The sequence below is a fragment of the Jaculus jaculus genome, chromosome 15 (assembly GCF_020740685.1).
Source record: "Jaculus jaculus isolate mJacJac1 chromosome 15, mJacJac1.mat.Y.cur, whole genome shotgun sequence".
NCBI lineage: Eukaryota > Metazoa > Chordata > Mammalia > Rodentia > Dipodidae > Jaculus > Jaculus jaculus.
Window position 1 is genome coordinate 13,562,604 of NC_059116.1, and position 22,141 is coordinate 13,584,744.

General features: G+C 42.5%; 1 protein-coding gene across 7 annotated transcripts in view; it reads right to left on the bottom strand.

Moving 5' to 3' along the window:
- Positions 1–22,141, bottom strand: part of Rttn (rotatin) — a 133,067-nt gene that overhangs the window by 17,661 nt on the left and 93,265 nt on the right. For 6 of the 7 annotated variants that reach the window (XM_045135103.1, XM_045135101.1, XM_045135102.1 and 3 more), the window contains 7 exons: positions 19,788–19,980; positions 15,080–15,170; positions 12,916–13,069; positions 10,858–10,995; positions 10,133–10,341; positions 1,834–1,939; positions 2–99 (listed from right to left, as the gene is read on the bottom strand). In XM_045135103.1, the coding sequence (XP_044991038.1) occupies positions 2–99; positions 1,834–1,939; positions 10,133–10,341; positions 10,858–10,995; positions 12,916–13,069; positions 15,080–15,170; positions 19,788–19,980 (989 nt within the window). The remainder of the gene's footprint in view (position 1; positions 100–1,833; positions 1,940–10,132; positions 10,342–10,857; positions 10,996–12,915; positions 13,070–15,079; positions 15,171–19,787; positions 19,981–22,141) is intronic. The other variant, XM_045135099.1, reaches the window with a different exon arrangement.

Sequence of the window (22,141 nt, forward strand, 5' to 3'; positions counted from 1 at the left end):
CCTTTCTCTTCAGGGCCGCTTTCCTGGGCCTCAGGGAATCGAGGTTCAGCTGGGCGTGAATGTGCTTCAGTCGCTCCATGCAGCTCTCTACCAGGTCAGCTGAAAGACAAAACCCCCGACAGTCAAGGGATGGTTCATTTCTAGAGCCACAGGGTGGACGCCATGACTAGTGGCGCTGCCTCCCCTCAGTAACTGACTGCGGATCCCACAGTGCATAAGTAACCCAGAGCCCCACGGGGAACACCAGAAGCCCCACTGAGGGGGCCCTGCAGAACGGGGTCAGGGAGGAGGGAAAAGATGGTACCATATATGATGCATCCACACAAAGTATGTTCTTAATTTAAAAAAAAAAATACTGCATGTAATTAACTCTCAAAAGTTCTATTTCTGACTCACTTACTTTAGGAGTATCTACGAGAGAATAATGAACTGAAAAGAAAAGAGAACTGCAATACTGAGGTGCACTCCTCATCAGTTCCATGGAAGATACTCCCCTTATATAATTTATATTTTGCGGATTGCATAATTTGTCTCAGTTAAAAATCAGTAATTGAAATGAATGGACTTGGCGCTGCAGCTCTTCTCTTTAACTCTCAGGCCTGCTCCTGAATGTCCAGAAGGGGCATTATAACACATTAGAGTAGAAGCTTCTGTGAAAATACAAGACCAGCCTTTTAACAAACAGAATTATTTATTTATTTGGAAGAGAGAGAAAGTGGCTGAATGAATGAGAGAATCAGCACGCCAGGGCCTATAGCCACTGCAAACGAACTCTAGATGCACGGGCCACCTTTTGCATCTGGCTTACATGGGTAGTGGGGAATTGAACCTGGGTCCTTGGGTTTCACAGGCAAGTGTCTTAACTGTTAAGCTCTCTCTCCAGCCTACAAGATCATCTTATAGTGTTGTCTTTACCATGAACACTGTTTTGTGTGTGCTAGATATGTAAAATGTGCTTAGCTTATGGACACTAATAATTATGAAATAAAATATGCTAATGTTTTCATTTCTCTAGTATTTAAACACATATTCTCTACAGCAAAAACCATTACATCTTAAATAAAAGCAACCTGCATGTATAGTCCTTACACTGTCTGGCTGAGTAACTACCTGATTTCAGGTGCTGGAGATCAAATGCAAGGGTCTGGGCTTGCTGGCCAATGGTTTACCCAGAGAGATAATCCTAGTCTCCTCTCTTCATTTTAAAGTAATGAATGTATCCATTTTGCTATAGTGGGAGGCTGTATTTTAAGCAACAGATTATAGTGCACATTCTTTACATTTGTAGTCAAAAGAATATTTAACAAGGGGCTGGAGAGATGGCTTAGTGGTTACGGTGCTTGCCTGCAAAGCCAAAGGACCCAGGTTCGATTCCCCGGGACCCGTGTAAGCCAGATGCACAAGGCAGCACATGCATTTGGAGTTCGTTTGCACTGGCTGGAGGTCCTGGTGTGCCAATTCTCTCTTTCTACCTGCTTATTTCTATATCTCTCTCTGACTCAAATAAATAAGTAAATAAAATTGTTTTAAAGCAAGAAAGAAAAGTAACAAGCAGCAGCAGCACACTCGGGCTGCCACGTGAGGAGCTGACTTGCTGGAAAGGTTACGAGTCTCAAAAAATATTTTATTTAATTAATAAACTTATTTATCTATTTGAGAGAGAGAGTGAATTATGGATGCACCAGAACCTCCTGCCACTGCAAACAAACTCCAGAAGCATGTGCTACTTTGTGCATCTGGCTTTGGTGGGTACTGAGGACTCAAACCTGGGCCGTCAAGCTTTGAAAGTGAGTGCCGTTAACTGTTGAACCATCTCTCCAACCCCAAGATTACCTTTTAAGGCTTGCTTCTGGGCCTGCCTGCTGACAGCCAGGAGGGACATCAGGGCACTCGCAGCGACTCTTCTCAAGGCATCTCTGGGGGGCTTTCCTTCATAGCACTACAGAGTACAGATCAGAGAGCTCTGAAGACAGTCTTAGACTGCAACAATACTGCTATGGATAAAAGGCACGACCTAGGTAAAAGGCACAGCTTGATTTCAACACTTGTGTGAAAATTACTATCTAAGAATGCTCCGGTGATCAGACGGCATCCAAACTTTATAACATGGGGAACTGTAATCATTCTCAAACACTCATCATCTACAGGAAAAAAAAAAAAAAATCAAGAGCTTCATACATTTCAACTGAATACTAGAAGTCCCTTACATGCATTATAAATATTCTATATAATCCAAATTCATCATTTTCCAATGCATCAATAATCTTCAAGAGGAACCAGCTCTATAATTATTAGAATTAAAATTAAATTATGACTTTCAATAAAATATAGTGCAGCATAATGACCTGTATACTTCACTAACATTTCCTTTTGGCTTATACTTGGACAGGCAGCATTGGAGATCACTGCACAGTTGTGACCCTCCAGCCTTAATATCAGACCAAAAGATCACCTTAAATATTTTCCTTAGGAGCTGCCTCCAGCCGCACGGGTTCTACTGCCCTGTGGCTTAGATGTGAAATGCTCCACCATGGGGAAAGGTCATGCCTGTGTGCAATCATGGAGCGGGGCATGGGGAGGAGGAGAAATAGTACAGGACAAGGAATGTGTGTGGGGTACAAAACATCACCTGTGAGAACCCTCATGTGCCTAAGGAGGCGAACCTCGTGGTTACTAACACACCCTCTTTACTAACTCCTATGTATTCATCGTGAGGAGAACAAAGCTGACTGCACGGAGAAGTAGTTACCACCTACCGCATGAACTGTTAAGAGGACAGAAAGTCAACAAGGGGCAAGACTGCTAATGAAACAGCTTTGTGACAGATGTCTTTTATTACCTCTTGAAATCTCATTAATTGGACAAAAATGGAACCAATCTCTGAGACTGACACACATGTACACCTACACACACTCACACACACACACACACACACACACACACACACACCTAGAAATGAGAAAGCAGCTGGGTGAAAACAGAAGAGCACTGCTTGAGGATCCCGACTGCTAAGAGGTGATCGAGGAAGGCCACATAGCACCCTCGGTAGTCTCCAGGCACCGAATTGCTTGAGGTTAAGGTTAAACACTAGATTCCCCAGCACTGAAGCAAAGCAACATTGTTTGAAAAGCCTCTAAATAGCAGTTAAATGACTAGATTTTGTCTACTTCCAATTAATTTCTGAACAGCCAAGCCACTCTTTCCAAGGAGAAAGAAACCAGAAATCATCCCAGATTCACAATTTTCTGCCTCAACACTGAAAGTTAAAGGGAATAGCAGGATCTTTGAAAGATTTCCAATCAAAATTCTCACTTGCCAAACTATAAACCACATATAAGTGATATAAAGGTAGAATAAAGGCTGTCAGTTTTACAGATCTCAGAAAGGCCAATACACTTTCCCCTGAAACTGTAGAATAGATTCTAAAGACATCAACCAAGAGAGGACACAGGTGCCAAGACACAGAACACGGAGGCCAAAACTGTCCTCAGGAATAAGATGAATAGTCCCCAAGGAAGACACAGGGTATCAAGGTCAGAAGAAAGTGGGAGGGCCTTCTTTCTGAAGATGAAGCAACATATACATTAATTTTATATTATATTATATGTATATGTCGTATATATGTAAATATAAATTTTATGTATTTGAGAGAGACAGAAAGAAGCAGACAGACAGAAAATGAGCTACAGGTGCACCAGGGCCTCCGCCTTTGGAAACGGGCTCCAAACGACTGTGCGCAGCAGCGTGTGCTCCGTGCAGGTGCTCATACCACAGTCTCTTCATCCCTCCTCTGACTTTTCTTGGTGCATTTGGTGCATGTTGAAACAAGTGTGGATTTGCTCATTACTCCCATTTAGTTTTATTGTATGTTTTTTGGCTTTTATATCTTTGGGATATAAATATTTTAGAGCATTAAGCAGTTCTACATGTTTTCACCCAAAATAAAAGGGATAGCTTAGCATTCTCCCTTTCTCTGAAAGGTGTTCACTTATACTTCAATTGGATAATTATCTTATAGCTTTCCCTGAATTTCTCTGAAATACAACAGCATTCTGTTTTCTTTTCCTTGCATTAGTAGCCTTAGACACCAGCTCAAATAAAAGGAGTAAGATTCATTTACTATATCAGTTACAAATAAAACAGAAACTTTAATCAATCTTACTGTGTACATGTATTTACAAAAGAAACATATTGAGAACATTGTAGGAAAGGTAAAACATCATTAAGTCAAACATACTCAGCATTTTCTGGACCAAACCAGCTAATAATTTCATAGAGCATATTCAACTTTTGAAGCCATCGTGAAATGGACTTATGAAAAAAAATAATCTTACACATGTTTTTATGATATAAATATATAAAATTTTAATATGTATTTCCTATGATAAAGTACTATAAAGTAGTAATTTGAAAGGTACTCTGGCAAGAAATTTTAATTGAATGTCCCATATAACAATTTACTAGGAGATAGAGAATTTTAGAAGTGTCTCATGATTCCAATAATATAACACAATCCTCATTCTAAATTCAAGGAGATGAAATGCAGGAGAATAAGTGATTTGCCCAAGGCCTCGCATCTAGCTTTCTTTGATAATTTTACTTCTTTGCACACGTGTGTAAGCTAGTGTGACATTCGCATGTGTAGGTGCCTGTGTGGTGTCCTGTGCCTGGGTACTGCCTACATCAGGGGAGCCTGGCCTGCAGTAGCTGGAGGGGAGTGTCAGGTGCCACTCTTCCTTTGCTCTTCCTCCAACTCTTACTTGGGCCCAAGTCTCCTACTGATTCTGGAGCATGCTGGTTTTTGTTTTTTTTTTTTTTTTTTTGTCAGCCCTGGTGATTCTCCAGTCTCTCTGCTCCCCACAGGACTGGGGTTTCAGATGTGTGTGTCACGTTCAGTTGTTTATATGGATCCTGGGGATCAGACTGGAGACTCTCTTGCTTACACAGGAAGTGCTCTTAATCTCTGGGTCACCTCTCTAGTCCATTTGAGCGTAGTTTTACAGAGACTAAATGTCCCTTTGGAGAAGACCAATTTTCGGACAGTATCTATTCTGATAATTCAAACATAGTTGACTTTGCTATGTCGAGTGCTTGATTCCGCCCCATCCTACATAAACACACGGTGCAATGCACACATCACTCACAATAATGTGCTGCCATTTAGCGCAGTCTAGGACTGCTGCAGTTCACACGTCACTCACCTCCGGGGCAAAGCAGACAGTGCTCTAAGCTGGCTCATCTTCACCATGAGTCTACTCAGGATGCACGCTGCTGGGGAGAAAGCTTCTCCAGTGTGGCCTGGTTAGAAGGTCATTACATTCCACCAGGGCTGGCAGTAAAGACCACGCAGCCACAGGAGCCAAATGCCCAGAGCACCTTCGTTCTGACTGGGCCAGGAGGCAGGGCCAGCACAGGGTGCTCACAGCACCCTTCTCAGAGGGAAGCCCGTCAAGTTCCCTTGAGAGGAAACCATGCTGACTACACCAAGTCCCTTTCTGCAGGGGGGGAGTGGGGGAAGAAGTGTTTCTTCTTTTCTTTCTTTTTTTTTTGGCAAAGCCAAGGTTAAAAAAGAGATGAATTTGAGTTTTCTTGCCTCAAAACTCAAGAGCCACCTCAGTTAATCACTGGGAGAGTACAGTCTGTTATGTGATGAGGCTGAGCCCGCTGGGAGAAATAGCAGCTGTGCACTGGGAAGCAGGGTGGCGGGCGTGGAGGGAGCTGCAGGGACGCCACGGCCTCCCAAGAACAAGTGGCTTTCCGAGGCCTGCTTCGAGGACTCCGTGCCCTGGACACCGACTGCTGGCGGCAGATGGCAAATGCTGGCAATCCCAGCTGCGCTGGAGAAGCACCCTGATCTTGTGAGGCAGGGCAAGTTGCCGCCCCCCGCAAGGGACCCTGGGAGACTGGACCAAAGCGCATCCTCTACTGCCTGTCTTTTTTAAATTAAAATTTTCGACTTACCTACAGAGAAATACGTTTCATTGAGGCATTTTCACACATACATATCATTAAGCTTTGTTCTTATGACCACTCCACTGTCCTCTCTCTTCCTCTTCTCCCTGCTTGTTGTGAGGCCTTTCCTCTACACTAACTACCCATACACATATATTCCATTCCCTTCTCTTGCTTCCCCTCCCTGCTGTTGCCCGACCAGCCGCTTTTGCACTGCAACACAGTCAAAGCTAGTGCTCAAAATGTACAAATCTTCAAAGCCAGAAATACCTTTATGACTACAACCCTCCCAAGCCAAAAAAGGGTGAAAGTCCCCAGTTCTCAGCAGCAAAGAGACTGCGACGAGTCAGCAGCTGGCGAACCTTGCGTTCTGCAGTGTGCTGAACATGGTGACACAGGTCACTGAGTGCAGGCAGACCCCATCATTTTCCACCTTCCAGAGGGGACGTGGGAAACCGTAAAGTCACATGGGTTAGACTTTGTGTAAGACAGGGTCTCAGCATCCCAGGCTTGCTTCTAACAACCTAGGAGAAAAAGGATGACCTGGACCTCCTGATCCTCCTGCCGCCATCTCCCAAATGCTCCTATTCAAGTGCGTCACAGTGCCTGGTTTACGTGATGTGAGGGATTGAACCCACGGCCTTGTGCATGCTCAGCAAACACTCAGTGGAACTATTTCCCCAGCAGGGTAATCTCAATGAGTCAGGAGCCTGAGACAGAAAGATCACAAGTTCAAGGCCAGCCTAGGCTATAGTGTTTTTAAAGCAAACCTAAGCAACTTTATGAAAACCTATCTCCAAAGTTTAAAAATAGAAGGATGAATAAGGAAAAAAAAATGAAATTTGTAGGAAAATGGATGGACCTGGAAAAAAAAAATCATACTGAGTGAAGTCACAGAAGTTCAGAGAGACAAATGCTACATGTTCTCCCATCTGCAAATCCTAACATGGAATGGTCTTGTTTGTTTGTAAGCTGTAGTAAGCCTCAGGAGTACTGGTGAGGAAACTAGAATGAGGCTCGAGAGAGGAGAAGCAGGGAGGGATGGAAGGAGAAAATACTAGACAGGCAACTAACTGGAGGAACAGAATATAGGGGCGGGGGAGGGAGTGACAGGAGTAAGGAGGACGAGATACACGACACAAATGAGGCATAAATCAGTAACACAGAAACCTTCCTCTTGGATAGCTAAGGAAAAGATATAACTCACTTTAAAACAGAGACAGATAGAGAGGGATGTTCTGGGCCTCCATCTGCAGGTGTGGAGAAAGCTTTGCCCTAAAACCACAGGCTACTGCTGGTAAATCCCATTGTCAGAATTGCATAACTGGGTTACACCCAGAATAGTAACTTGTTGGGTGAGGGAAGGTGAGGGAGGTCCCAAACCAAAGTCCTTGGTTACCCACCAGACCTAAATGTAAGACGCTATTGCTGAAGACGTCACAGGCTGCGATCACAGGATACTGAGAGCTCATCTTGGAAATGAGATGGAAACCAGCTCTCTCCTGGCAGCTGTCATAGGGGCGAGAAAGTGTTAGGTGAGCTGCTTGGGTAATGGTCACCAACAGTGTGAACAAGCAGTGGACTACGCAAGCTATAAAAAGAACCAGACAGGCAGTATGGGCACACCAGTGCAGTATGGCACATAGGGTATGGGAGTAACCAACTGCTCTCTGACTGAATATAAGGCTCACTGCACTGGAGGGAATTCATACGTGGTACTGAGAACCAAGTCTGAAGCCTATGTTTGGTAAGTCATAGAATCTAGGGTAGGTTTCCATTGTTCTTTGGCTAAAAGGAGCTGTAATGGCCATCAAAAAATCTTCTAAATGTTTACGTTTATTCTCTTTGATCCTTGTTGTTCTCGCTCTTGGCTAGAGAGTCACCTTAATTACACCTACCAGGACCCAGGAAGCATTACACAGGAAATGGACTACTACATACGGGTGCTGCTCTCATTACCAGATTGAGAGAGAACCTCCTCCAGGGAGACGGTGGTAGACACCAAGGAGACTCAAGGCTCATCAAAGCAGAAAATCAGAGGCTGCTGAGAGGTCAACACTAAAGGAGACTTACAACAAACTCTTCAAGGCTTAGGGACCATTGCAGAAGAGAGGATGGGGAGAATGTCAGAGCCACAGATAGAGAGGTGTTCTGTAAAGCCTTGTTCCCCCACTCAAACACACAGAAACTGGCAGGTACATTCATGACTCCACAGTGAATACCAATAACCCCACTGAGAAGGGCACTCCATGGAATTGAGGCATGAGAGTATAAGCCAAGGGCAATATGACCAATTTGAAACATGTTCATATGTTAAAATCCTCAATAAAAAAAGAAGCTGAGGGGCTGGAGGGATGGATTAGCAGTTAAGGCATTTGCCTGCAAAGCCAAAGGACACAGTTCAATTCCCCAGGACTCATGTAAGCCAGACGTACAAGGTGGCACATGCATCTGGTTTTTGTTTGTAGTGGCTGGAGGCCCTGGTGCACCTATTCTCTCTGTCTGTCTGTCTCTCTCTCTGACTCTCTCAAATAAATTATTACCAAAAAATCTTAAAAAAAAAAAAAAAGAGGCTGAGGACATAGCTAAATGACAGAATATTTGCCTAGGATTCAAGAGGTCTTAGAGTTAATCTCCAATACAACACACACACAAATCTAGAAATATTCCTACTTTAAAGTGGGTAACATTTTGAGTCCTTTTAAAAATTATTACTTTGAAAAGGCCCAAGTGAGGTCTGGGGAAGAAACTGAGTAAAGGAAAGGTGGAGGGAGGGCTAATCAAAATCTAAGAGGCTATAAATAAGTCATATGAAAACCTACTTTGTTGGACAATGGAACACTCAGGAGCCGTAGATTGTTATTAGAAAATTTTCAGTGTCAGGGATGGGATATCTTCCAGTGAGTTGTTGGACAGAGAGGTCCGTGATTCCCCCAAAACATTATAGGCCATTGCTGAGGCCCTTGGTTTCCCACCAGGAATAAATGGTAAGACCCTATTGCTAAAGACTCGACATACTTGGGCTGCAAGGTCACTGAGAAATCTTCTTAGAGCTGAGCTGAAAACCTCTTTGTAGACCAGCTGACAGAAAACTGGAAAAAGCCACGCTGCATGCAGTTCAGTGGGAGAGAGAGAAATCACCAGTGAAGACACTCAGTAGTGGACACTGCAAGCCTTATATTTGGCCAGCCAGAGCAAATGAGCCAATGGGTGCAACAGTGACACATCTGTTATGGGGGAAACCAACCGCCCTCTAATTGGACTGGAGGCCCGCTCCATGGGAGGGAATACATCCCTGACACTGAAAACTTAAAACAGGGGTAGTCATGAGCCTTAGGGGTGTAACATCTGCTGGTATCTGGCTAAATATTAACATATATTAATAATAAATTAATAATAAATATTAATATATACTATGCTCACCATACTACCCAATAAGCACTTCTCTTAATGTTTATACTCCTATATTAATGCTACTCTCACTTTTAGTTAAAGAACGTTCTCTTTCCAGATGGTAATGACCTTGGGATGACTCAGAAGGCACCATGGTGCTGAGAAGTGACAGAGGAGTGTTTGGCACTGAAATATCTCTATCACACCTTCTAAGGCTCAGAGTACATTGTGGAAGAGGTGGCAGAAAGAATGTAAGAACCAAAAGAAGGGTAGGACCCCTTACATTGTGCTCCTCCAGACACAAAATGGCCTGGATATCCATGGCCTCACAGTGCCTGACACTAACTAACTATACAAGACCATCATAATAGGAGGAAAAGATCATGACATCAAAATAAAAGAGAGACTGATTTGAGAGGGGGAGGGGATATGATGGAGAGTAGAGTTTCAAAGAGGAAAGTGGGGGGGAGGGACAGGGAATTACCATGGGATATTGTTTACAATTATGGAATTGTCAGTAAAAAATTATTAATTATACAAAAAAAGAAAAAAAATATTTTTTGTACTGTAGCTTCTCTTCAGATTGTATAAATCCCTTGCCTTTTACTAAAAACTATTTCTTTATGTATTGTTTTATGTTTTATATTGTTTTGTATGGGTTAGACAGTCATAACGAATATTCATTACTTTTTAAAATTCAAATGACTAAATTTTTTTAAAAGAAGATTAGAACTGAAAGTCAATTCATTGAAATACTGAAGCTTAGGAAAATCAAGTGATCATATACCTGAAGAATCACCTTGCTGAGTTGCTCTGAAGATTCCTGGTTTTCATCAAGAAGGGCGGCAACTGTGGGAGGACGGCCTCCACTTGTCCTGCCCTTGGCCTGGAGATGGCGCTTTTGTTCTTCAGTCAACAGAACGGACAGGAACTGCAGACTGGCCACGCACAGTGCCGGGCAGCTGAGGGACAAGCCCACACATGCACAGAGCGTATCTAAAGAGAGATGATTCAGATGTAAACATTTAAAGTTCTTCAAAATTAAAGAGGAAATGAATCAGATTGATTTGAGTAATTACATTTAGATTTCTTATTTTTAATAGTATAATGTCATAAACAGCGCAAGTAGAACAAGAATATTAAGGCCATATACTGAATCAAAGAATCTATTCAGTTTTTCATTACATGAATCTGTCTTTTATATATCCATGAAGACAATATGTAGACGAATACTGGTCATTCAAGCTCAACTGGTGTATGTAACTTCTGATGTCAGCACTGAGAAAACGTTAGCTTACTGCAGTGGCTACAGGCTAGTGGCGGAGCCCTCGCCTGGCATGTGTGTGGGCTTGGTCTCAATTCCTGCACCACAACAAAAAGAGAGAGAGAGAGAGATAAGGAATAGAGGAAGAGGAAGAAGAGAAGCAGGGAAAGCAGGAAGAGGAGAAAGAGCATGCGGGTTCTGTTAGTGTTTATGGCAGAGCGATACGAGTCCTGTGCGTGTCTTCTTACCCGCCACCTCGTCCCAGCGCCGGGCGAGAGCCGAGGAGACAGCAGGCAGGGAGGCAGCAGCAGCTTTCCTCAGCAGCGCGGCCAGCAGCTCAAACAAGTGTGTCCATGTGTGATGAAAAGTCAACTCTAGCTGTGCATCTACAAAATAAATCACAGCATTTCATGTTATCAACACAACTAGAGGTTTGCAAAATACATGGACACTTCATTTACAATAGTAAGAAGCATATGCTTGGGCCGGAGAGATGGCTTAGCGGTTAAGCGCTTGTCTGTGAAGCCTAAGGACCCTGGTTCGAGGCTCGATTCCCTAGGACCCACGTAAGCCAGATGCACAAGGGGGCGCACGCGTCTGGAGTTCGTTTGTAGTGGCTGGAGGCCCTGGTGAGCCCGTTCTCTCTCCCTCTCTATCTGCCTCTTTCTCTCTCTGTTGCTTGCAAGTAAATAAAAATAAACACATTAAAAACAGGGCTGGAGAGATGGCTTAGCGGTTAAGCACTTGCCTGTAAAGCCTAAGGACCCTGGTTCTAGGTTCGGTTCCCCAGGACCCACGTTAGCCAGATGCACAAGGGGGCGCACATGTCTGGAGTTCGTTTGCAGTGGCTGGAGGCCCTGGCGTGCCCATTCTCTCTCTATCTCTCTCTGTCTATCTGCCTCTTTCTCTGTCTGTCACTCTCAAATAAAAATGAACAAAACAAATTTTAAAAAATAGCACATGCTTGTCAAACACAAGACCTGATTCATCACTTACCAAAATTCAATTAAACTAACTTCTTTTGAATTGCTTATTAAAGGTAAATATTCCTCTTTTCCTCCTACACAGAAGGACACATCAACTTTCCTCTTGTTAACATATTTCAAAGAACAATCACGAAGTGTTAACATGCTGCGTATACGTTATAGCTTTGGAACAACATGGTGGGCACATTGTAAAAACACTGCATTATGCTACTTTTGTAAAGCAAAGTTTTCTCCTGTTTTCTTTATACCCACAACAGCTCTGGGCTGGGGTGAAATGGAAAACACACCATGCCATGAGCAAAGCAGAAAAACAAAACAAAAAAAACAACTTTATTTGAAGAACCAAACAAAATGTTACCCACAAAGAAAACTAGGATGAACAAGAGGACTTTGTCCCTTTGCCTGTGGTCAAGCATCTAAGCATCTCTGACTAGAGAAATGGGGCTGGAAAGCAGGGGCTGTCTTTCTCTCTCTCTGGCCAGGCTTGGGGTGCAGGTGTATAAGATCATTATTTGAGGCCAGGCTTGGGGTGCAGTTTATGTTATGTTTATTGGGAAACATAGGCAAGTTTGAGAACTGCCTGAATTACAGAATGAGGTAAATTCAGCACAGACAACTCAGCAAGACACTATTTCAAAATTATAAAATCATAAAAATGTGCTGGTATGTAACTCAGTGTAACGTGTCTGAGTTACCTTGCGCTCGGCCTCACTATCTGTGGTAATGAAGAGGAGGAAGAATGAATGAATACAAAGGCAAATCAATGACCAGTTATGTCACTGTAATCTGTAGTCTAAACTTATAAAACCACCATTACATTAGATTTATGGGGGGTGATGCTGACGATCTAATCCAGGCTTCACATGTGGTGTGAGACTCCGCTGCCGAGCCAACCCCCCAGCCCTGTTGGATTTGTTCACATTTTCTCTACAGCAGAGCATTACACTGCATTTCCAACATAAAATGCTTTCCGATAATTTAAAATCTTAGGAAAAATCTGATATTATATACTACACTGCCTTACACTTGTTACTGCAAGTGACTTAAGTAAGGCCATTTAGCCTTAGCCACAGTTTATAATTAATACATAGAACTCACTGTAGTTAGATGTATTTCAGATGACAGACACAGTCTTTCATTATACAACAACTAAGTTGTCTTCTAGAACCTCTATAAACTGTCCAAACTGTAAAACCTAGCAGTAAAACCTCCCAAAATCATGACAAAATATGCTCCCTAAAAGTAAACTTGAAGCAAGATTTGTTCCACAGTATCACAGAGTTCTGAACAATATTTAAAGTGAATAAAAATAAAGCTCACCCGGTAGGTCTTTGATGCGCACAGTGAGAACTCCCACAAGATTAGTGATGAGAGGTCTCAGGAGCTCATCCTGCACTACCAGGGCAGAATCCACCAACAGGCAGGACCGCAGAAGCCCGGACAAGGACGACAGGTATTCCAGGAGAAAGGAGACCTATTTATTGGGAAAGGAGGTAAATACAAGAAAACAGGTAGGTCACAGGCACAGCCGACCTACACATGGTGGTATCTTGTTTCCCTGGATATTATAGGGAAATACTTGTTTGTAAGATAACTTTAATAAAGTACTAATAAAATATTAATCACAATTTATTTTTTAATTTTTATTTTAGAGAGAGAGAGAGAGTTGGCACACCAGGGCCTCAGCCACTGCATTTGAGCACTGGAGGCTTGCAGCACCTAGTGGGGACACTTGCTTCCCCTTCGTGCCTCAGGCTAAGGTGGGATTTGGAGAGCAGAACGTAGGCGAAGCCGAAGGCGGCTTTGCAGGCAAGCACCACCAAACCTTCTCTCCAGCCCTTAATCACAATTTCTGTAGCTCTGAATTAATATACAGCAGCCATGGCATTAGTTTTTGATCTCTCTTCTTTTGTTTTCTGGTTTTTCAAGGTATCTTACGCTAGCCCAGGCTGATCTGGAATAATCATGTCCTCAATGGTCATGTCACCTCTATCAACTACAGAGTATTTTTAAAGTTGAATTTTGTATTTAACTTTTTTTAAAGTCTTCATATTTTAAACTATCTAAGTAGTAGAACTAATATTTAAGAAAAACATAGAGGGTATAATAGAGTCATAATAAGCACAATTTTTTAAACAAAGAAAGATTACACACACAGACACACACACACACACACACACACACACACACACACACACACACCCTTCCCTCTCATCTTAGTTATGTAAGCAGAGTTGTGTTTCAGAAACTTGCCTATATTTGTGGAAGGGTATATGCCTCAGCACGCAGCAATGGCAGGCAGAGCCAGGGGATTCCTGAAGCTTGTGAGCCAGCTAGGCTGGCCTTCCCCATGTGCAAACAGTAGGAGCGACCCAGTCCTCCTATACAAGGTGTACGGAGAGAGCCCATACCCTGACACTGTCTGCAGACCTCCACATGCATGCAATGCCATGTGTGTGTCCATGTACATACACACTCACACACACACACACACACACACACACACAAATCATCACGATGGCGTTTCTTTTCCTACTTCTCCTGATACATATGCCCTTCCTATATCTAATTTGCTGTCTTGATTTATGTTAACATATACGTTGCTCTGTCCTACAAAAAAACACCTCCTGAAACAGCTTTTAAAATTCCCACTGTCATTGCTGTGAAGTCTGCCTTGATTACTTCATATGCTACCTTGTTAAAGGTAAGGCAAGTCTGATCTTTCACTTTCTACTCACACTCTGCAAAATATCTTACTGTTTCAATTAAGATCTGATTGCAAAATTAAAAGGTCAGTAGCAACAACCATATGAAAACTTTTAACAAACGTAGCCTATATGGAGAATCTAGCTATTGTCAAGAACCCTGAGCAGTAAATATCTGCACCCCCCCCAAAAAAAAATCAAATTTATTCTTACCAGATTATGCCTTAAAAATGGAGCCGAGTGTGGTGGTACACACCTTTAATCCCAGCACTCGGGAGGCAGAGTTAGGTGGATAGAACCTAAATAGTGAATTCCAGGTAACCTTGATCTAGAGCAAGAGCAAGACCCTACCTCAAAAAACAAAAGCAAACATACAAACAAACAAACAAAAAAGCCATAATTTAGTCATAAGGTATTCTAACAACTTCACCAGAGGAGAAAAAATAATAGACATAACAGAGGTAGCCTACAAATACAGAAGGGCAAGTGGGTTATACTAACACCCACCTTTTAAGTCATCCTCCAAGAAATGTGACATTCACAGCTGACTCATGGTGAGTCAGGAGTCAGCCAAACCCATTACTCTCTTCCTCCATCCAAAGATAGAAGATATTAAAATTTTAAGTAACCTATTTCAAATAAGCTTTTCATACCGCATACATCCCGAGAGATCTTCATTCTTTTCCTATGATCCAATCTCCTCAGCAGGGTTTATGATTTTGGCACTTAAGGTCAGGAAACCCAAGACACAAGGTAAGAGCCAGACCTCAGATGCTCACCTGAGCCTGGGTATGTTCAACTGGGAATGACGAAGGCAGTGGGCTCTTGAGATCCTGGACATACATGTCAATGAGGGAGGCATCCACAAGACTGGCAGGGACAGAGAGAACAGCCTTCAGATGGCTACTACATGTCTCAGTAAATACCAGTAAATCAGAAGTTGAAGTTTGAATGCAAACCTGAATACAAAGAGAGGAAACTTTTTTTTTTTTTCAGTTTTTTGAGGTAGGGTCTCACTCTAGCCCAGGTTGACCTGGAATTCACTATGTTGTCTCAGGGTGGCCTCGTACTCACGGTGATCTTCCTACCTCTGTCTCCTCAGTGCTAGGACCAAAGCTGTGTGCTACGATGCCCAGCGAGAGGAAACTTTTATAAAGAAAAGATGTGTAAAGGTTTTCCAAAGTATTTTAGAAAACAGAAATAAAAAAGTTGGTAAATATGAGAATTATGGGAAGTGAAACCAAGGATAGGTAGGTTTCAGTCCTTTATTTCATTTTATTTTTTTTTTATTTTATTTTTTGTTTTTTGAGGTAGGCTCTCACTCTAGCTCAGGCGGACCTGGAATTCACTATGGAGTCTCAGGGTGGCCACGAGCTCATGGTGATCCTCCTCCCTCTGGAGTGTTGGGATTAAAGACGTGTGCCACCACACCCAGCTTTCAGTCCTTTTAAATATACTACCAAGAAAAGACAGCAAAGAGAGGAAGGTAAAGAGCTACAAAAATGCAAATATGCTGGGCGTGGTGGTGCACACCTTTAATCTCAGCACTCCCGAGGCAGAGGTAGGAGGATCGCTGAGAGTTTGAGGCCACCCTGAGACTCCATAGTAAATTCCAGGTCAGCCTGGACCAGAGTGAGACCCTACCTTGAAAAACAAAACAAACAAAAAAAATGCAAATATGCATGTGGTCAGAAGGAAGCTGTCCACAGTGGCTTGCGTAGCTAGTAGCCAGAAGAAGCAATGTTTCCTGCACTCAGAAGAGCATCCTGGACACCATCCCTTTAAGCTCACACGAACCTCTTTAGACAGGTGCTATGACTCACGTTGAGATGAAAAGATGCTTCCAACAATACAGCAGTGCTGAACCTGTAAACTTAGACGGGCCTGACTTCAACATTCAGGCTTTTCTACTGCATTTTATAAGAAAACCAGAAAAACTGTATCAAAGGCTCACTAATAACATTAGGTAAATAAAAATTCAGAGGATTAGATCATCATTTTCCTAAATGTTATCACAGTATTTCTGATGAAAATTTAGTTTCCCATTACAAAATAGCTCTAAATGAACTTAACAATAATTTTAAACCCAACAACATTACAACTACTAAGAAGACAGATTTTCAAACCCCTTCACATGCAATTAAGAATAACTCTGGGGATGGCAATTCTATCAAAAGCAATTATACAGATTTAATGCAATACCAATAAGTATCCCAGCATCATTCTTCACAGAGATAGAAAAAAAGATCTCTGTGGGTTGGAGAGATGGCTTAGGGGTGAAGGCACCGAAGGACCCAGGTTCAACTCCCCAGGACCCACGTAAGTCATATGTACAAGGAGGCGCACACATCTGCAGTTTGTTTGCAGTGGCTGGAGGCCCTGGCATGTCCATTCTTTCTATCTCTTCCTCCCCCTGCCTATTTCTATATCTTTCTCTTTCTCTATCAAATAATTAAATAAAAATTTTTTAAAAATCTCTAAATTCATATGGAATGGTGGCAGACTTCAGATATCCAAACATATTCTCAGCAAAAGAAACTCCTTGAGGTATCACCATACTCGATCTAAAGTTATATTACAAAGCCATAATAACAAAAACAGCATGGTACTGGCATAACACCAGACATATAAACAAATATAACAGAATTGAAGACCTGGCCCTTAGGTCAAGTAACTATAGCTACTTGATCTTTGACAAAAGTGCCCATAATATAGACTGCAGAAAAGATAGCATCTTCAACAAATGGTGCTGGACAAATTGGAAAACCACACATAGAAAAATGAAACTAGACTCATTCATCTCACCATACATAAAAATCAATTCCAAATGGATTAAAGACCTCAATATAAGACTTGATACTCTTAAACTACTGGAAGGAAAAATAGGAGAAACTTTCTACAATATATAGTATAAGACTGGGGAAGAACTTCCTGAACAATATTCCAGTAGCCCAGGAAATTAAACAATCACTCAACCAATGGGATCTCAATGAAGCTAAAAGGCTGTTGTACAAACATACCATAAGCAGAGCCCACAGATTATGAACAGATCAGAAAAAAAAAAAAAAATTCTCTAGCTATAACAGTGACCAAATCCTAATATCTGGAATCTACGAAGAACTCAGAATACTACACAATAAAAAAAAAAAAAAATCAAAGAACCCACTCAAAAAATGGGGTAGAGAATTGAATAGGGAGCTCTCAGAGGAAGAAATACAAATGGTTAACACACACTTAAAATGTTCAACATCCCTAACCATCAAAGAAATAAATATTAAAATAACTATGAGATTCTACCTGACTCCAATAAAGATGGCAATCATTTAAAAAAGAAAAAAAATCAAATGACAACAAATGTTGAGAATGTGGGGAAAGAGGAACCCTCATTCATTGTTGGTAGGAATGCAAATTTGTACAACCACTATGGAAATCAGTATGGAGATTCCTAAACAGGATAAATACAGAACTACCAACAGACCCAGTTATTCCCTTACTGGGCATTTACACTAAATGCTCCATGCTTCACTACAGACATATTTGCTCAACCATGTTTATAGCTGCTCAATTCATAATAGCTAAGAACTGGAATCAACTCAGATGCCCATAATTGGATGAACGGATAACGAAGTTGTGGTACATTCACACAATGAAATTCTATTCAGCAGTAAGAAAAAAAATGATACAATGAAATTCGTAGGAAAATGGATGGACTTAAAACAGATTATATTCAGCAAACACACACCATCCCAGAAATGCATTCATTTGTGATTCCTAAAATGGATCAGCTTGAGTAGTTGCTGGCGTACCTGATAGGCAATATGAGACCCAGAAAACAGGGAGGAGCCTGGTGCGGTGGTACACATCTTTAATCCCAGCACTCGGGAGGCAGAGATGTAGGAGGATGGCTGTGAGTTCAAAGCCACCCTGACACCACAGAGTAAATTCCAGGTTATCCTGGGCTAGAGTGAAACTCTACCTCAAAACAGCAACAAGGGGGAAAAAAAAGGATGGAAGGGTTTAGGGGGAGAAGAAGTGGAGGTTGGGGGAAAATAAACACAAAGCAAAACTAAACCCAAAATGAACTGGTACCATAAAAACCTTTCTCCTTGCAGGTGGACTAAAAGATTTAACTCTCAACAGGAGTTAAGGGAGCATCAGTAAATAAGGGCCCTGGAGAGAGTGGGATGAAGTCTAGTATTTTGGCTCTGCTCTGTCACTCACAGTTCCAGAAAAAGGTGCTACCCAAAATACTGAGCTGTTGACTGAGAGATCTATGAGGTGCCCAAAATAAGACAGGCTTCTGTCAAAGTACTTGATTACCTGCCTGAGGTAAAAGGTAAGACCCTACTGCCGAAGACAGCATATGCTGCTGTTACAGAACATGGAGAGACCTGGCTAGGATCCAGAAGAGAGCCAGTCCCCAGACAGTCAGCACATCTAGTGCTGGAAGGTGCTACATGAGCTACTGGGGAAAGTGGCCAACAGCAGTGTGAGCAAGCAGGGTCTAAGCTGCTCAGAAGCAACCAGCCTGACAAGAAGTACGCACCAGTGCAATGGGGCGCACAGCCCTGGTGGGTAACCAGTGGCTTTCTCATTGCCCAAGAGAGCCACTCACTAGAAAAGAACCCACAGCTGGAACTAGGAGCCAGGTCATAGGGTTCTGACCATCAACACCTCCCTAAATTAGTAACACTTACCCTATTTAACCCATACTGAGTTCACTCTCTGCTTGGAGAATCGTTTTTCTTTCTCAGAAGGTAGCAAGACCCTAGGAGATAAACCACCCCATGCATCTCAGCAAAGGCCCAGGTACAACCACGGAGGAAGTGGGGAGACAAGCAAGAGTGTTGCTTCCATGATGAACCTGACAATCAGTACCAGGAGGAGACAGACCTTGAGATACTCAGCACCTACCAAAGGAGAAATCCAGAGGCTCCTCAGAGCTCATCACTGAAGTAGACTTAAAACTCACCCACCAAGGCTCAGGGAATTCTGTGGAAGAGGGGGACGTGGCAAGATTTTAAGAGCCACAGGTTAAGATCATGCCCGGAGGCATTGTCTCCCCACAATAACTTACTGCTACTCTCACAATGCATGATCCACAACCATATGGGGAATACCAGCAACCCAACGGAGGCGGGCCCTTGTGGAATGCGGGCAGGGAGGAGGGAAAGATGGGAACAACACAGGATGTATCCATACAAAGTATGTTCTTAACAAAATAATAAGAATAATAATAATAAACAACCTGTTGGCATCAATAGTGAAGATAACAAGCCAATCCAAGTATACTAACAGACTTAAAAAAAAAAAAAAAAGAAAACCTGTGAAGATGTGAAGACAATTGTGGCATAAGCAAACCCTGGAGTTTAAAGAGCTAAGAAGGGATGAAAACACACTCCATAAACGAGGTCTTATGCCAATCCAAGAACCCCACTCATGAAAACTCACGTTCTACCAGGCCTCCATGGAACATGGACCTCTTACCTGCAGAGCAGCTCGATGAGGTGGGCTTGTCGCAAAGCTTCGGCAGTGTCCCTTGGGGCCGTTACCAGGAGGTTGTCTAAGAGGCTGCAGGTTGCTGACAGAAGGGACGGCATGACAAGAACACACTGCTTGGGGAGGGGAGCCGAAAAGGAGGAATCGCAAGGAGGCAATGCTGGGGTAACTTCAAGTTGACCTACAGATGAGCATAAGCAGAAAGTCATTACTTCCTGTGCACTTCAAGTATCTACAAGCTCTAACCATCAAGGGAAAGTTCTTGAAGATGATGAAGGGGGATGGCTGGTCAACTTCCATAGACGCCTGCTTCCCCTTAACCCTGAGGCCCGGGAGTGAAGGCTGTTTCTCCTGCTCCACACCTCCATCCTCTACCCTCCGGGTGTGTGTGTGTGTGTGTGTGTGTGTGTGTGTGTGTGTGTGTGTGTGTGTGTGTGTATGTATCCTGGGAGACAGCAGAAGAGCCTAGGCAAGAAAGAACTAAAGCTATTGTGAAAATCACCCCTTCAGACACTCAGAAACCAACTTGTGGTCCACACTTGGTTTTCCTGATTCTAGGTGCCACAAATGTGCCCAACTTTAAAATAATTTTGGACTCTAGAAAAGTAAAAAGTTACGTTCATATGCATCTTCACCCGGGATCTTAGCACCCTGTGATGACAAATTCCTGCAGGACAACAAGGGTTCCATCACAGCAGGAGGAAGGAATCAGTAAACGGACGTCAAGTCAACGCTAGTCATTAGAGGTTCCCCAGCTTAGCTGCCTGTTGAGTTCTGAACAGGGTTTTAGAACTGGCGATGTACACTGTGGACCTTTCCGAGCAGAATCAAATCTTCCTCAACATTTTCCTGATTGTACACAGTCCTTGCTTCTCTCTTAGAGAACACATTGTATGTTGAATTAATTCACACTTAGCAAAGAAAAGAAAATAATGCTGACACACCTATACTTAGGTTATTTAAGTATTATTTTGCCGTATTTTATTTATACATCTCTCTGCCTCAGAACTTGTTAATTTATAAATTGTTTGAAAGTTAGAGATAAACCCAAATTAATTTTATAAAAACATGAATGCTGTCTCTTATCACCACTGCACCATTAGTAAAATGAGGACATTAGCATGGATGCAATGGCATCATCTGACTCTACATTTCTACATTTTGCCAATTATCCTACAAATGCCTTGGCTAACAAAACATGAATTTTGGACCTGTTTGGGATGATGTTGTAGTCAGTTCCACGTTGCTGGAATGAACATCCAAACCAGACAGTTTATGGGAGGAAGGAGTCCATTTCAAGATTACAGACCCAACGACAGAAGCTGCTGCTTCGGTACATCCAAGCAGAAAGAAACAATCAAACGCCAGTAAAATTCAAAAGCAGCAAACATGAATGGCAAGCAGGAACCCCAGGCCCCTAAGACCCTCCCCTCGGCCTCTCTGCATGCCTTTAAGTTAGAATTCAGATCCACCCTAAACACACCTTTGGGCTGGACCCTACAATCTTCTCCAGTGACACCTCCTCCAGCCAGTGGCTGGAGACCCAAGTTACAAGCTTTAATAAAACACCTGAGTCTAAGTCTGAGGAACTTACATTCCAACTACCACAGTCATTTTGCATTTGGTTGACACATTTCTACTTTCTAAACTGGAACAGTTCCTCAGTCTTGTTCTGTCTTCTTGACCATGATAATTCTGTGAAGAAGATGGTTCAGGGCTTACATAGAATATGTGAGGTTTCATCATGATCAGATTTTTGGAGATTTTATAAGAGGAAACATGATTTCTATTTTCCCATTATTCTAAATATTAACTTTTCCATGTAGTTAAGGCAGTGTTAGGGTTTTAATAGCCATGGCCCTCACAGGTTTATGGGGTAATACCTACATCCCCAGATGGTGGAATGATTTATGGAGGTCTGGAAACTTTAAGGCACATGTCCTAACTTGAGAGAAGTGGCTAGGAGCAGGTTCTGGGGGAATCATCCCCTTCCTGTCTACTTCTCACTGCTTTCCTAACTGCCATGAAGTGAACTGCTTCTGACACACAGTCCCCTCACTGTGACCTGACTCATTCAGTACCAGAAACCCAGTGTCAAGTGACTATGAACTGGAACCTCTCTGAAACTCTGAGTCAAAATTAGTGATTCTTCTGTTTAGGTTGTTCTCACATACACAAAAGTTACCAGCACAGTAGTTCCTGATAGATTTCTCAAGTGTAAAATAAGGATTATTCCCTTCTGTGATAAAACAACTCCTAGATGGTAACTGTCTGATTCCAACACTTATGGTTCTACTTGATTTTCGAGAGTTTGGAAGACCACGCACCTCTCTCACTTGTTT